General features: G+C 39.9%; 1 protein-coding gene across 1 annotated transcript in view; it reads left to right on the top strand.

Moving 5' to 3' along the window:
* Window positions 1-1,415: 1,415 nt before the first annotated feature.
* sgsm1a (small G protein signaling modulator 1a) overlaps window positions 1,416-17,965 on the top strand; it is a 45,734-nt gene continuing 29,184 nt past the window's right edge. The window contains exons 1-2 of the mRNA XM_066689102.1: window positions 1,416-1,815; window positions 1,928-1,971. Coding sequence (XP_066545199.1) covers window positions 1,797-1,815; window positions 1,928-1,971 — 63 coding nt within the window. The 5' untranslated portion in view covers window positions 1,416-1,796. The remainder of the gene's footprint in view (window positions 1,816-1,927; window positions 1,972-17,965) is intronic.

Genomic DNA, 17,965 nt, shown 5'->3' with positions numbered 1-17,965 from the left:
CCCATATTCTGGTGAGATGTTGGTAGAGTTTATTAGCAAGGAAGAAACCCACATACGACCACACACACACACACACTGACTTACAAACACATACACACAGACCAGTGGTGTATTGTGAACATAATACGCAGGAATATTATATGGGCCAAAGCTAAGGCTGCATCACTTTTGTTCCCTAGAACATGCCTGTCTTCCCTACAACAGGCCCCTGTCCCTTACGACATGCCTGTGTCCCCTATGACACACCTGTGTCCTCTACAACACACCTGTGTCCCCTATGACAGCCCTGTGTCCCCTACAACAGACCCCTGTCTCCCAAAACACGACATCGCCCTCTATGACACTTTGAGTTTTGTTATCAACATTATTAGATTTGGTAATAAAAACACCATTTTAAAAATGCAAATCCAAGAGTTTAAAACAAAAACACTTGGCAACCAAACATAAAGCAAATAAGTTGTTAGAATTATTTTTTCTGTACATAAATAGTTGTCAATATTATTGTTATTAATAATATGAATATTATGTTGTTAATGTTAGTTTTATTATTATTGTTTCATTTATAAAGTGCAGTTTAGGGAAAATCAGGGAGAGAATATTTGTGTCTTGGTAACTATTAAACACCATGGGGTTGGGAGAGTTGACTGAGGCTGTCTGAAAGCCTGGGCTGCCTACTCCCCGTGTCCCCCCACTCATCTTTTATTACATATTGCTGATGAGCTTTAAAAGCCAGGGCATAATGAGACTAAGGGACTCATTCATCACATCTACAGTATCTGTCTAATTATCTCTAACTAACAAGACTTAGAAGGTTGCTAAGCAACACAACATCACTGTGAAGAAATGCTGCTCAAGTGTTTGGAACCGATTCCCTCTCAGGCCTGTCAGGAGGACAGCCCTACACCCCACACCACAGTTGTGGCATTATTGATGTATTTATTTACCAGACGTCTTGCTGTTGGCTTAGGTTCCCTTTCACATGTTCCAGGGTTGGGTTGCAAAACCTCTCTCTGTGACAGCATGGTGTAATGGTTTGCAAAACAGTATAATGTCTCTACGTGTGTACCTTTTGTAGTACTTGCATGTTTCAGTTGTTATTTTATATCACAATCATCCTCTGTCCAGGCCTGTTATAGCTTAGACTTTAACAGGACAGTAACAGCAAAGTTGTGGAACAATTATGTGGAACATGTGCTTTTTCTTTAGCAACTTACTATATATATATATATATATATATATATATATATATATATAACATTGGATTGATGGAAGTGGTTTGGACACAACATTACTGGCGCGTGCAGTGCGTTGTTCACGTGGAGTTAGGAAATAAACACATTTTCTCTATAATTTTACAATTGTTTTACATTTGGAAAGAAAGCTGGGAACTTTGGGAAAACGTTCAAAACCATACGCACCTTATACTGTTTACACGAAGATGAAAGCACCTGCTATTCATTGTTTGTAATATATTAATATACACTTTGAAAACTGCACAGCGAGACATAACATCGAACCAATCAGCCAGCTCTGTAGTTGTACGAAAGGCACTTACACTACAGTCGCTGCAATTAGTCGGTACTGCTTTAAAAGGCGGACTGCATGAGGAAAAGAAACACGCACACACACACACACGCACACGCACACACACACACACGCACACGCACACGCACGCACACACACACACACACACGCACACCCGCAGCACTTCCCCAGTCCGCGCGGCGCTGAGTCCGGTGTCCTGCGCGCGGAGAGAACGCCGCGCTCGCTGCCCTCGCGCCCGCACCGCCGCAGCCATGGCAACCGCGATGGCAGGTAGGGAGAGCCGCGCGCCTCGCCGTCCACACGAATCGCATGTCGGCTTGTATGTGCAGGTCCGGCACTAATATGAAAAACAATGGTGTGTTGTTTTTTGTCATGTTTCCAGAGGCAGAGACGCGTCAGAGACTGGTGCGCACTGTGAAGAAGGAGGTGGGTTCTTATTGTTTTTCTCCCCCCCCCCCCCCCATAGAAAACATGTATAGCTAAGGACAGCCACATAGGGACCAAACAACGTAGCCGTGTTGGCCAAATTGTGTAAAATAAGCAGCACTGCTGGGAGATGCGGATGGCTGCTGCATCTGGATGGTGCACAGATCATGTTAACAGTGTATCAATGTATCAATGTAACAAACCAGTCGGAGCGCATCTCCACATCCCTGTTTGTAAGGGTTTTGATCAACGCGTCGTTTCGGATTGAGAAAGCCGGGCGTTTGGCTGCAACCGCTGACACCAGCACACGTTTACAAGGATGGGTTAATAAACCGTGTTGGTTTGAAACGTAGACTTGCAATATTAATCTAAAACGGAATTATAAGAGCTGTGCTGTCATTGTAGATGAATACTGGGTATTGTACGGGCTGTTGTTGGTGGGAAAGACGTGCCTGGCACTTTAAAAATAAAATCATATTTATCAGGGATATGCAGAGTCAATAGTTGTGATCTACTACAGTTTCTTACTTAACACTGGAGGAGGCAAAATACACTGAAAGGATTGTATTTGAGTGTGTGAGGTGTTTATCCGTGTTAAGTCATACATCAACTAACACTGTTGACAGAGAAGGGGGTTGTTCTTGGGTGTTTAAACAGGGGTGAGTGTAGCATCTTTGAATGCTGGCCAAATGTCAAAATGCCACAGAGCCTGGCTTTGCTAATGTTAATGTTGTTTTTGCATGTAGCACGGTTTGGAAGATATGTAAAAGCTGTAATACCCACACTGACACAGTGACACAAAGCTGCAATCAAGAAATGATTTTAAAGACTGTTTTAGTATCTGAAATTATGTTTGTATCATGCTAAGGCTAGAAATGTGTGATTCATTAGTTTCACTGCAGATTTGGTATTGGTTGTGAGTAAGCACAGACTCTGACTCTTTCTATATTAATATCTACCCCGAGCGCCCCCACCTTCAAGTCAATATACCTGCTCAGATGCTTCATGTGGAAAAAAAAACAACAGTTTCTCAAGGTTTCTCACTGAGGGACAATTGTTGGGCTGAAACTAATTAATAATTTCATCATATTACCAATTCACGATGTAGGAATACATACATTTGTGAATCACACCCTGTAAATTACAGTGTTCTGAATGTTACACATTTTAATTGAATCTCTTGTGCACTTTTTGAAAATATCATGAGCCTAATCAAAATCCTGCACCACTGTGCTGGTTGTAAGTCACAGTTGAATGCCTGAGTCAATGCAAGAGCAGTCTTCACTCTCCATCTTTGAATCTAAAGGATTTTACCGGGGGTTACAAAGCGATTGTGTTAAACACCACCAAGTGTTGCTGTTTAAAGTTAAACTAACCTGCCTCTCGCATTTCTATTCATTGTGCAGGTGTTTAAAACTCAGTATATGTAGAATATGTATACATACTCTATACACAGTGTATAATGCAGTGCACTCTGGGTCATGTCAGCTTGTATTCATGCACCAGGGGTGTGTCTTTGAAGCTGCTGGCTGTCATGTCACAGACAGCAGCTGGAGAAACGGCAGCTACAGGCACTTCCATAACATCAAGGTACAGAGGAATAGATTTCTCTAGCACCTTCGAGTGACATCAGAGACGCATCCTCTCTATTCTCTGTGTTTTTCAGCACTACTGTTAGGTGCCGCCCAACGTACAGAGTGGAGTGTGTTAGGTACTGGTGTGATTGTGTGCTTGAGATTGAGTCAGCCTTCCCAAACTCATTTCAACACTCCAACTGGGTGTTTGGTTGTGAAGGGCTTCCTCACAAACCACTTTTTATTGTTCAGAATACACCCCCCATAGAAAACCACTTGAACAGGTGTCTGAACACTGACACAGTTTGCTTGTGGCTTTATTGTGTGAAATTTACCAGTTATCATTAATAATGCATACACCATGAGACTTTCAAAATGTAAAGCACAATTGTGTGAGGGGCATTATATATGTAGACCCTATGTGTGTGGGTGGGTGGGTGGGTGTATGTATGTATTTAAATAATTATTTTCTTAAAAAATACTTTTGAATAACATTGAAGTTTTCTTGAGTTTCAGCTCGCATAGCACTGATCTGCTAGAAATGTCACCAATATCAAAGCATGCTAAGGGGGTTCTTCATTATTGTATTAGACATGCATTTAATCAAATTATTCACATTATTTAAATGTGCTGCTTCAGGGTTCAGAATTGGCACCGTATCAATGAACATTCAATATTATGTCTGGTGAGGTAAATGAAAGAGGTGATTCAATTACTTTGCTAAAGGTGTTGATATCTGGTATTAGTTTATGTTATATGCATTATTTATCCTTCCGATTGCCTGTCTGGCTTTGTATTGAAGTTGCATCATTTCTCATTTAGAAGAAATATCAGCTTGCATTAAACCTGGCCTTCCCAGCCTTTTCTGCCTAGTTATAGAAAACAAACAACTTTACTTTCAATAGGGAGTAACTAATTTGTTTACTTACACAAAAGCATGTCACTAAATACGATGGTAGAATCATGACATCTCAAATTCCCAGAGCATCCCCCAGTTTGGAAACCATGTCTCTCAACATTACATTTCATCCGAGCCTTTGCCACTTGCCCTTGACTGGCTGTGTGTCTGTCCTATTTGCCTGCCTGCGTGGGTTCCTCTGTGTTTGCTTCCCTTTGCTCAAGCTGCTTTCACACCTGTGTTTACACAGTGAGAAGGACACACTCATAAAGGACCGGGATACTGATAGGAGCCAACTAGGAGCACAGCTTGCTTTTCATTTACTTTTCTTTATCATCTGCTCTTTTTTTAGCTTGTCTGTGCTCAGCCGGGGTTCGGTTTCAGGCAACAACTGAAATGCAATTTTCAGGAGGGACTGAAAGGCCCTTCAGCAGCCACAGCTGGCCTTGAGGATCTGCATTTCTGATCCTAAAACCCTAAACCGAGAACAGTACAAGCAGCTTTATGCAGATTCAGACTGGAAAAAGATTTTGGAATAATAATGAAGGCTGTATTGTATTATAAATAGTGTAGATGGTTCTCTGGCTTACTGAATATTAATTCACATGTTCCTTAAAACAAATTGTTTACATTTGTTCTCTTTTGTTCCTACTGTGGTGTATTAAAGCAAATTAATGCAGTTGTGTTAGGAAAAGAGATGAGTTGTGCTTTTTAATTGTAGGTTGAATCTGTTTTTATATGATATTGATTCCAGAAAGATTGTTTGTGCAGATGCTTGTAAACCTCTATTCTGATAATGACCGGAAAATCTTGGTGTTTGTTAAACATAAGACAAGTATAAGAAAAAAAGGATGAGTCATAGAGCTGTACTGCAATAGTACTAATTTAAATATCTGTAATATTACAGCCCGTAATCTGACTGAAAGTGTAGATTAATGGGCTATGTGCAGGGACCTTCATTGCCATGCATTATGTCTAATTTGAGAAGGAGAGCTTGCGGGGTGTTGAAAGCGTGGCTCTACAAGAATAAAATATCACTGCCTGCACTGAGCACCTATGACAATTTCATTTATTAACTGGATTGCTGTTGCAGTTTTGTGGCACAGCACAAGTAGCATAATGTTATTTCAATGTGTTAGACATGGATTTGTGGCAACTCAATGGATTCATATCTTTTGTGGCAAAATTGACCTAGGCATGGGTTTACTTTTTGAGGAAAAATGTAATTAATGAAATGGCAGTGATACAATTCTGTAATTAAACAGCATTAACTGCATGAGCAACACATAAATAATTGGAATACAAAGTTTTTAGTCAATTATATAGGTGTATAAATCAGGGTGGGAACATGCATGCAAATACACCACACTCAGGAAACCCAGTCACGTAGTTTTGATATGAAATGTGTTTCTTTAGATCAGGTTAAATGTAATCCAGGGCATATTCTGGTGCTAGATGTGTCTTTTCCCCCCACTGCCTGTGGTCTGCAACAACAACTCGATTACACTGAATGAGTACAGGAAGACAGCAGGCAGGGGCAAGCAACCGAGAAACAGGCACATACAGAAGCACAATTCAAAAGTGTCATGGAAATGATGTAGAAAAGACAGGGAAGTGGCATGAAAATGCTTCCCAATTGTCCTTTGATGAGACCACTTTTTGTGTCCTGCAATTAAAACTGTTGTGTCACTTCTTTTTTTGGGGGTCAAATTATTTGTAATTGGTTAGCATCTTTTATTCTGATGCCCTCTCAAGATGGAATCGCCTAATGTTTCAACAACTTGGCTCACAGCATTAACACTTTTTGTGGCACTCTTCTGAATTAATCAATGTTTAAAGCAGTACACTTTATAACAGAAAACTGAAAAAAAAAAATATATATATATATATATATTATACAAGCATCTAAGCCTTGTATGAACACTGAACATATGTTCATCCTTGTTTCTCCACATCCCATAACACTAATATGAGTGCATGTCCCCCCGACCACAAGACCAGAGTGTAAGTAGTTCTGGTGGGTGCTGAGCTGCAGACAGTAGGTGGGAAACTATTTCAGAATACATTTATGTAACCAGATCTGAAGGTTATGTAACCAGTTTTACCCCCTTGCAGTGGATGAATATCATAACTCCACCATTGCAGGGGACAGCGCTTGCACTTTCAGGGATACAGCATCACTGGCTTACAGTACTGTGCACAATGAACTGGTGCGCCAGACGGCTAAGAAAAAGAACCTTTCAAAAAACACACAGATGCTAGAAAAGTTCAGAGATGTCCCCTGATCTTAGCAGGTTATTTGTACCTTTTTTGAAAGTTTTTTTCCTGTTAAATATTCACCAGATTCTTCTGCATCTAATAAATTGCCGTTGCACTAACCACCAAGGCAGCACATTACCTCGATCATAGAACCCTTATTCTACTTTAGTCATTTTGTCTCCCACAAATAAAATAAGTGAAAAAACATCCATATCTAACCAAGATTTGCAAGGAATCTGTTTTAGAGGTTTACTTTGGGACTGCATTAACATTTTCATGTAGACTTCTTAAATATGTAGCAATTAAAAATCTTCACTCTTATGTGAAAAGAGATAGTGTTTCCTTTTCAGGCTACCATGGTAAATTTACATAGATATTTTTTCATGCTGTGAAAATAACCTACATTATGAATGGCATTCTTTTTTTTGGGGGGTGGCTGTTTAATTGCATGTCTGTTTATATACTTATACAACTAAAAAGTGGAGCATAAAGAGAAGACTATGTAACAAAGACGATAATTATTCATGAATGTATCCTAGACAGTGTAAAAGCAGGATGTAAGTTCAGAGATTTCTTCAGCTCTCTAGTCCCTTGTGAAAAGGAGGATTCCAAATTGGTCTGAAGTCTTCATTCAGAATAAATCAAACGGTCTCAGTGTTGGAGTGTCCCAAATAATGAAGAACTAAAAATAAAATAAACCTTGGTTATATAATATACCTGCTAAATGCTTAGCCAATGGATCAGGATGTTGATATAGACTAATTTTCTCCTTACCTCAAAACAAACACAAAAAATGGGGGGAAATTATCTTTGCAAAGCCATCGCACCCTCTGGAGCTGAGGAGTTTGAGATAATACTGTTTTTTAATCTGCATATGAGTGTTACATAATGAACTGTAGTAGTTTACTCAAGTAGGGGGGTCTCCTAGATGGAGGGAGGTATAAGATTCAAGACAGTTCATTTTCTTTGTCTGTCCACCCTCACCATAGTTTGAGGTTTTTAGAGCAGCATCATAGCAGCCTAGAGTAGGGGCAGACTGTATCAGTTCCAGATGGCCGAAGGGGTTTCCGGTTTTCATTTTACTTCAGGTCTTAATTACTTAATTGAAGTCATTATTAGGATAAGAAGTCAAATCACATGTTTATTTCAGGGTTTAAGCAGTTGCTAATTGAAAGGTACATATTAACTGTGCAGGAACATGGACCCCAAGGACCAATATTTAGAGGGCTATGAAACCCAAGAGGAACAACTTGACGCTTTTTCCCATTTGATTTTGCCAGCAGAGATGGGCTGCTTTTGCTTTAACCACCGATCGAAGACTCTTTATTCTGGAAGACCGCGTTTTGTGTCTGTGTCTAGTTTCTGATTCTTCCGTGCCTTCAATGGTAAAGGCAGGAGTTTGATACAAAAACAACATTTCCACCAAAGTGAGGAGAAAAGCAGGAAGAAAAAAAACATGTTCAGCACAATCTGTTCTTTTCCATTCAAAACTTGATTAGCATGGATCTGATTACCAGACAATCTAGCTTCACACTTCACACAATCAGGATTTCTGTGTTGATCATACGTTAGGTGCCAAGCAGCTTCATCCTATACCAGTAGAAACAGTCAATTTTGTGACATATAGAGAGCACTGCAGTAGACTACTTTGCCCACCCTACGTTAGTTTCATATATTTAAATGAGTACCTCGAGCAAATGCAAGCCCAGTGGAAGTGTTTTATTTGACCACTTAGAAAATGTGTGTGGGAACTGTCTGACAGTTCATTTTTACAGTACAGCACTTCTATTTTTAGCCACTTTATTTGCAAGATCAAACACTGATTACAAGGAACATTCTGCTAGTGCCTTTGTTAGCCTGAATCAAGACATTCCTGTTAAACAAAGCTGTAACAGGACATGCTCGTGTGCAGCAGAGGAAGTCTAGGTCCCGATGTGATTTAGAGAAATGCCTGTAACTACTGCAGACTGCCGAGGGATGTATCGTAGGTGAGAACTGCAAATTATTAGCCCACTCATTTTATGACTAATGTTCATTCATCCATGGGTATCATTCATATCGGTCTTGGCCACATTTTTCCTGATGTCAAGGCTGTAGCCCATGCACATGCACTCATCGGAAGGTTGCCCTTGGAAAACCCGGCTGCCTTATATGCCCACAGAGAGACTTGCATATGACTGGACATACGTGCATACATGCAGTATAACTCAGTAAATGCTATTCTGAATGCAACTGTGTTTTTATTTAATTTTATACTCACAATCCCACACATTACACACAGCACAGGGCACCTCTTTCACAGGTCACACTGATTCATGCAGCAGTGTTTTTTTCTTTCCAGAAATGATTTATGTGCAACACACCAACACACACGCAGAACCCCCTCCTCCCCAACCGGAGAATCGTTGTTTGTACAGCACACATATGTGCAGGATGACGAATGATGATTTGTTAAAGACTCACAGCTTTCAAATTAGTCTGTGTTGTGGAAATGCCGTCACGATGTTAGAGTGATCTACTAGAAAAGATGACCTTCTTTCCAGTGGTCTTGCTTTTAGGGGTCTACTGCATTCTGACGATCTGGAATTTGAGTGTAACTACATATTGGTTGTGATTTTGGTTCTTCTGATTCCTCTTGTGGTTTGGCCAGAAAGATATTTAGGCTATTAGTGAATAAGAACGGTGATTGGCATAGATAATGAATTATGAATTGATATAGTCATCATTAATATGATGTACAAAGCCTTGTCTTCATTTCACCTCGGAAGCAGATTTATGCAGCAAGACTCTATTCTCAATTGTGTATCGCACAATAATGAAACTGTTCCAGACACAAAATACATATTCACACCTCTTTAGTCTTGCCATCCCCTGGTGCTTTTTAATTCCCCTTTGAATGATCTTCTTTTGTGAAAATATGGATTACAAGATTCAATTCTGGTCATTTGCTGAGATCACAAAATTGAACTTTGTTTTCTCTGATACTATGAGATCTCATTTGGAGGAGGTGGGGGGATACCTAGGCAACCTTAGGCAACCTGACAGAACCTGGTCTATACTGAAGCTGGAAAGCATTGCAGCCTAGTGTATTATGTGGAGATACCTCCAATTACAATGACCCATCCACTAATACATACTGCACAACAGGTACTACTCAAACATATTGGTTTGAACACACAGTATGTTATAAAACCCCACAAAAAAAGGTTATTAAATTGACCTGTGATAATTGATTGACTTGGACAGTTAGCAGCTCTTTTCACACCCACCCCAGCCCCTTCAAGGGTAGAAGACTGAAGGGGATATATGAGACATCCTGCCCCAGCCCCAACTGTATTTTTCCTGGTGCCAGAGCTGCAAGGTGTGACTCATTTAATTTAAGTAGGTCGGATTCAAAAGCTACCCTCCTGCTTTGTGCACTGTACGCTGTAGATTTATATTTTCAATTTCCACTTCTAAATGACAGGGGACAAACTTTATATTGCTTTTGTCTTAAATCTGGCTTATTACACTGATCAAAGGACACCTTCTGTATTGAGAGAAAATGATACTGCTGCCCCCTGGAACAGTTTTCATCATTAAATAAATTGCATTTGACTTCTGTGTATGAAGAATGAGCCAAAAGAGTTATAACCCTAACTCAAAATGCTGTAGAGCTGAGCAAAGGAGTAAAAAGCCTGGGTTAAACCCCACTAGTTATGGCCCTGGCACTGATACAAGGGATACATTTCTGTGCTTAACCACTCTGTTCGCGTAGCTATGACTCAATGCAGCTTCATCCCGGGAGTCATATAAACGAAGGTGTGTGAAAGAGTTGTTGCGGTGGCCTTGTTCATTACACTTCCGAGTGTGGATGCCCAGCTCGGCATCGGGCCTGCGTCACAACAGGAAGGGATCTATTTTAAGTGCAACTAAGTGCCTGCAGTGTGCATTAAGTCTTATTTATTTATGCTTTTTGTATGGCATGCTTAGGAGGTTTTAATTTCCATTGTGTAAGATGTTGGTAGGGAGGTGGTAGGGGCTGAATTATAAACAGGGGGACATTGTAGCTTGCTGTGCATTGCCTATCAAGATCATTTGTTTTTATACAGTTGTTTAACAAAGCAGAAGCATGGATGTGTTTTAAAGCCCAGCTCCGTTGGCCTTTTTGTCAGTTTCAGCTCTATAGCTCAAGCATTCACAGGCTAGAGTCATCAATCAGTGAGCGGAGAAAAGAGGAGACAGCTTCCTCTCCTGAGAGACTGCTCTCATGACCTTGCTGGCTCTTAGAGACAAGGGCAGGGGCAGAATGGCTAGAGTCAGAGGTTAGCAAGTGATCACCAAGGGCGGGGGGAAGTGGGAGGGAGGGAGAAGCAGTAAGAGAGACAGAAGCAGAGATAAATGTGTTCCTGAAAAATCGAGTAAAAAATGTGGGTTTTATGCTTTTTGCTTTTCTTCCAGAATAGCATACTAATGTCTGCATTAGTACGGTGCACTTCAACTGTAGTTTCAGATTTGAGCTGACCAAACAAATAGAAAATAATAACACCTTTATTAGGAGAAATGAAAGACTTTCACATAGCAGAACATTGTCAGTTATAGGAATTGTTTTGAGGCTCATCCAGTCACTAAGGTGCTTTAGTCACATGTCAGCAGTTTTATACAGTAACATAACCTGGGCATCGCAGCTTCAATAGAAGAACTGTTGCAAGGAAATTCAGTTGAGTATGAATGAGGGAGGACCAGAGGGTGAAGCTTTTTGACCCAGTTATTCAATTAATACACCAATTGTTCAATCAATCAAATGAAATCAATGCACTTGAAGAATTCAGGTAGTCTTCGTGAGTTCGCTCAGAAGCCCTGGGACTCACACTGATGTAAATGTCATAGGGAAACAATGTTACCTGGTTTTGAAGGCTGAGGTACAGGGAAGGAATGCAGAGTAGCATAGACCCAGACCTGGATGATCTAGCGTTCAGAGCCGAAGAATGGAGAGGCAGTATGACATATTGCTGAACACTGAAATAACAGGAGCTGTGTGTGTGACCAGAACAGAGATTTACGATCTAGAATGTCAACAATAAACCTATTTGATTGCAATCTTAAAAATAAAATCCAGAAAAGTGCTAAGCTTGTTCCCAGTCTGTGCAATTTTATCCAGTTTATAATCTTCTAAAGATTTAAATATTACTTCACATTTTGCAACAGTTATGTATTTTTAATTGTTATTTGTACAGGAAATAGATAACACTGGCTACCTTTCATTTATATTGTGTTCCTTTCAAATAATGTGGATGTGAGACTAAACTGGACTGTCCATCTAAAGAAGAAATCATTCACTTTATATTCATGATGCTTCTGTAGTTGTACGCCTGTATCTTAAAGCAGCTCTTAATAGCTGTCCTGAAACACAATTGCACTACATAGCCACAAATAATAATCTTAATAAATAATTTCCCCTTATATGCTTAGAATTCTATTAATTTTTAATTGTTTAACACTAATTGAACCTCACACAACCTTTTGTAACAGAATACTGCATGCATGTCCAGATATGTGTGATTAGATATATTTAAAAGTCTTTATTTATGGACTAGCTATTGGTATATTATTACTCAATTTCTTAGCAGACACCCTTATGCAGGGTAACTTACAATTGTTTAAAGATATCACATTATTTTTTACATTTACCTATTCATCCAGTGCAGGAGCATCTTTATCAAATTGATCAATCACATATGCAATAACATGGCAGCTAATGGGGATCTGTATAAACACACTAACACATGAGATGGGGTGGATACACATTATTGCTCTTCAAACTCCTCTTCCTCTTCAGTGCTGCTCCCTTCTCTGGGTTTCTGCACGTCATTAAAAGGATTTCATTGGATTGGCTAGATATTCATAGAGTCACGGACTGTGGTTTGGTAAAAAACATAATCTCTAGGAATGATGACAGACAGTGACGTCCTTTCCATTGCTCAGTACCATGCACGCCAGCAAAGACACAATGCAAACAAACCGCACGCTTCTCTTCAGCAGAATCTCGCAGCCAAACATGAATGTCTCTATTGCAAATCGTTTCCCCATAAATTAATACGTTGTAATTGATGCCATTGATGAATACTTATCTAACAAAAGAACTTTGTTAAATAAATATCTATGTAAAAATACATTATTAGAAGATGTATGGAAATGGCATAACAGCAGACCTGTCAACTCTCACGCACCTCGTGTGAGACTCTTGTATTATTGTCCTGACATTATCATGACTTTCTATTGTCACAATTTCAAATTAACTATAAAGGTTGTGACTATTTGTTTCATAAAGGAATATTTTGCAATTACAGCTGTAATTTACCGACCAATATGTTTTTCTTTTTCATTTTTTATACATTTTCATTCAATTCCCAGTTTAGCAATGTTAGCTGCAATGAAAATGCCTTACATTAGCTTCCTTGTGGCAATGTTTTCCGGTTACAACAGCGAAATACAAAATATATAAGACGTATCGAGCTAATTTATACAATCTACTTGACTAAACAATTGACTTTTCCTCTCCAAACCACACTCAGACTGCCGCTCTGCGCTCAGAAACACAACTGTGCATTCGAGTTCCAGCAAATGCAGAATAAAGAGCAGAAGCTGTCTGTGTGTGTATTCATGTGTTTGTTGTTCCTCTTTCCATTTCTGTCACACTTTGATCCGGGCAATACGTCAGTAATTATGACTATGAAAAGTAATTAAAAGTCATTATTTTTCCACATCCATAACCACCTTACTTCTGCTTCATTGCTCGCCATGAAATATGTCCTCCTGGACCAAAGGCTGTCCAGATGACATATATTTTCCAAAAACATGATATTGCGGTTTGCCAAATCAAGTAACATACTAACACTACAACGTCAACAAATTAATTCGTATTTTGAAACATACTGAAAAATACTCTTTTCAGAAACTAAAAGTTGAGTTCCCGTACACTTGTTGTCTACCCGCTAAATCTACCCGCATTTGGCGGGTGGCGGATGTTAATTTTATTCCCTGATTTGTATATGTTTTCTAATTTCTTAGTGTTGTTGCATTATGATTATGGCAAGAAGTGCTACTTTGGTTTATTTAAAAGCCACACACAAGTAGTGAGGGGCACGTTTTCATTGCCTCTGGGACTCCAGCACTCCATTCTGTCTAAGTACAGAGTGAACCCTCTTCATCAATATTTCTGAAGTTATAATTTCCTTGCTGTACGTGCTTTTTATAGTACAGCTTGTCACGCAGAGCGTCTCCTCAAATCGGTGATGTAAGCAGATCAAGTTTAATCGTACAACCAGCTTTCTTCTGTAATTGTGACTTGTGGAGCTACTTTATCATCCATTTGCGGTGTTCAGACCAGAAGATATAGATATACACTCACCTAAAGGATTATTAGGAACACCTGTTCAATTTCTCATTAATGCAATTATCTAACCAACCAATCACATGGCAGTTGCTTCAATGCATTTAGGGGTGTGGTCCTGGTCAAGACAATCTCCTGAACTCCAAACTGAATGTTTGAATGGGAAAGAAAGGTGATTTAAACAATTTTGAGCGTGGCATGGTTGTTGGTGCCAGACGGGCCGGTCTGAGTATTTCACAATCTGCTCAGTTACTGGGATTTTCACGCACAACCATTTCTAGGGTTAACAAAGAATGGTGTGAAAAGGGAAAAACATCCAGTATGCGGCAGTCCTGTGGGCGAAAATGCCTTGTTGATGCTAGAGGTCAGAGGAGAATGGGCCGACTGATTCAAGCTGATAGAAGAGCAACTTTGACTGAAATAAGCACTCGTTACAACCGAGGTATGCAGAAAAGCATTTGTGAAGCCACAACACGTACAACCTTGAGGCGGATGGGCTACAACAGCAGAAGACCCCACCGGGTACCACTCATCTCCACTACAGATAGGAAAAAGAGGCTACAATTTGCACAAGCTCACCAAAATTGGACAGTTGAAGACTGGAAAAATGTTGCCTGGTCTGATGAGTCTCGATTTCTGTTGAGACATTCAGATGGTAGAGTCAGAATTTGGCGTAAACAGAATGAGAACATGGATCCATCATGCCTTGTTACCACTGTGCAGGCTGGTGGTGGTGGTGTAATGGTGTGGGGGATGTTTTCTTGGCACACTTTAGGCCCCTTAGTGCCAATTGGGCATCGTTTAAATGCCACGGCCTACCTGAGCATTGTTTCTGACCATGTCCATCCCTTTATGACCACCATGTACCCATCCTCTGATGGCTACTTCCAGCAGGATAATGCACCATGTCACAAAGGTCGAATCATTTCAAATTGGTTTCTTGAACATGACAATGAGTTCACTGTACTAAACTGGCCCCCACACTCACCAGATCTCAACCCAATAGAGCGTCTTTGGGATGTGGTGGAACGGGAGCTTCGTGCCCTGGATGTGCATCCCACAAATCTCCATCAACTGCAAGATGCTATCCTATGCTGTTCCAGCTCAAAAATGAAACGAGGACCTCGGCCCCACCTGCAAGATCAAGTGTTTGGATTGATTAGCTCCTGGCAACCAAAAGAGCAAAATGAGTCACATGGCCTCCTTTAACTCTCTAATGATCTTATGTTCTGCATTTTCCTGTTGCTGCTAACTGATGCGATGAAAAGTGCCCTTACGTATAACTTAATGGAATCATAAATGCAGTGATCTCCAAACCAGGTTCTGGCAAGCCCAGTCATCCAGTACTTTATAGCTGTCTTCACTGAATGGCTCAAGATCTCACTGGTCTCGACTAACTAAGTAAATAATTGTTTTAGTGAAGTAATTGAACGCTTGGTTGAAAAAAAAACATCAACAACAACAACAACCCAGAAACCAGTTGTGCCCCTGGATCAGGATTGGAGACTCTGTCTGACTGACCTAAAGGCATTTCTCGTTTCTGAGAGTTTGTTTTTGTGAATTTGCAATCAATTCATTGTACTGGGTCAAAATGGCAGGTCAGGAATCTTGATGGACTGAGCTTACGCAAACATAAGAAAGCTATAAAAAACGGGCACAAGTCGTACACTTACCCTCACAGACTTGTGTTTCCCCACAATCCAGCTACATCTCGAGCTGCTCTTTCGTGTTTGCTTTTCTGCTCCGCCTCTGATCCATCTCGAAAAAGTGGGTTTTCCTCCAGCATCTCTTGCACAGCGGGTATTCAGAGCTGGCCTTTGATGAAACATTAAACCCCTGACATTCAGATCTCTCAGACTAATTTCAGCAGCTATCAATTCTGGCCTGTTCCATTTACAGGCCTAGAGGATCCACACCCCTCTAAAAGCAATCCAGCAAAGTCACTCATGAGTCATTCATGCTCACAGTGGCATTGTACAGGGTGTATTAGTTTTCTGAGGCAGTAGAGGCAGGTCTCTGATAACCAGCATGCTCATTCAGATCTAAGAAATTACCTGATGTTATCTGTGAAAATATAATCTAGTTTGTATGGTTTTACCGTCCCTATATGTCGACCATTTAATTGCAGACTCTCAGATTTAATGACTACATCCAGGTCAACAAGGCTTGTTATTACTATGTTAGTACTAGTGTCCCTCTTGCTCCAGTCCTGTACAATGTTATCATTCTCAGTCAGTTCACTTAATTACATTTCCTTTCCACATCAATCCTCTTATTTAGTATTTTGTATCCCCCACCATGTAAATGAATTAAACAGATAGCTAGTGGTCCATTTTCTTTTTCTTTTTTGCTTGTTAATAATAAAGCTTGGCTGTACGTAATGAATAGGGAAGGGTTATAAAAGCACTGCCCCGGCAAAATCTTTAAAAGTGCATTGAAAATCCATAAACACAGGGAGTTTCGATTTCCGCACTGAGGTTTGTATTCTGTATGCGTATATTGAACTGATGCTGTGACAGAGGCCTAGCTAGTGTATGATCCATTATTATAGAGACATTTACAAGTTTGCCAAAAGCTGCCTCCTTTTATAATCCAGTGCTTGGATGATTTTTTATTTTTTTTTAAAGCAAATTGAGTATTGACTTTTTGGTGGTCCCAAAATGTTTGAAATACCTAAATACATGAATGTGAATCTAACCTTTATCCTTACCTCAGAGGCTAGTCAACTTTCAGGGTGATTGTAAAGACTGGTGGCTTCAAATGTAAATTAGTTCCCAGTTTTAAGTGTACATTAAGTGATTATGGAATACATTGGCAGATCTGTACTATGAGACCTCAAATATTTAATTCACGCAATACAGGGGACAGGCTAGATGGTGTAAAATTAAGTCTTGAAGAATGCATGTATAGATTTAATTAAACAGTTGTATCTATGTATGAATATGTTCTCTTTCTCTTATTTTACACATGGTACTCAATGATGCAGCAGAATAATGCTTTATTCCGCTCAGAAAGTTTGTTCTTCTGCATCACAAGAGAGTCTGTAAAGATATCTGAAGCATGAAATAGAAGCACGACAGAAATGTTGACATTTATAATCAGCAGATTTTCACAGCTGTCACTTCCAGTCTTAGAAAAGTAAGTACATCTGAGGATGTTTAATTGAATTAAAAGTTACGTAAACTGTCGGAAAATTCATAGCATATAAACACAAAGTTATGTGCTTTATTTTTTGCTATATTATATTATATAACATTATATTAAACTTTACATTGAAAAGTGTCTATTTTGAGCTGATTTTGGCACAGTCTTGTGGTTGTGCTGCATCACTGCCTTTCAGAGAAGTACAGTTGATAGGGCAACTGAGAAGGGGGATTCACTTTTTAACATTAAAGATCGCATTGGCACTGACCCAGTGATAATTCTCTGCGTTACCTGTGTAAATGAGTTTGCTCCACCACGTTCTGTACTGCAGGTTTTCAGGCATTAATTCAAGTGTAAATAATCACTGATGTCCTTATAGAAGTTATCAACGAGTTACATAATTGCTTTCCTTCAGGCACCAAGATGGATTGTGAGTGTGCTACTGCAGTGCGCTCACGCGTTTGTGCGTGTGTGCGTGTGTGTGTGTGGCTCTGTATCTGCGGTTGAGGGAGGGTGTACATGTGGCTTGATATGGCAAAGGCGTGTGTTTGCTTGCCCCCTACGCAGGACAGCCCTGTGGTCTGTAGTGTTAGTGGGGAGTGGCTTGATTGTCTTCAGTCACAAGCACTATATGTATGAAATCCAATACGTCTAATGAGCTGTGATGATATGGTCCTAATGGGCTCACCCTGAATGGTTGTGCTGCAATTTCATTATTACATTTGCTTTTCACTGTAATCTAAAAAA

Source organism: Amia ocellicauda, chromosome 17 (assembly GCF_036373705.1).
Source record: "Amia ocellicauda isolate fAmiCal2 chromosome 17, fAmiCal2.hap1, whole genome shotgun sequence".
Classification (NCBI taxonomy): Eukaryota; Metazoa; Chordata; class Actinopteri; order Amiiformes; family Amiidae; genus Amia; species Amia ocellicauda.
The sequence above is the reverse complement of the archived record's forward strand: the minus strand, read 5'-3'. Positions and strand labels throughout refer to the sequence as shown.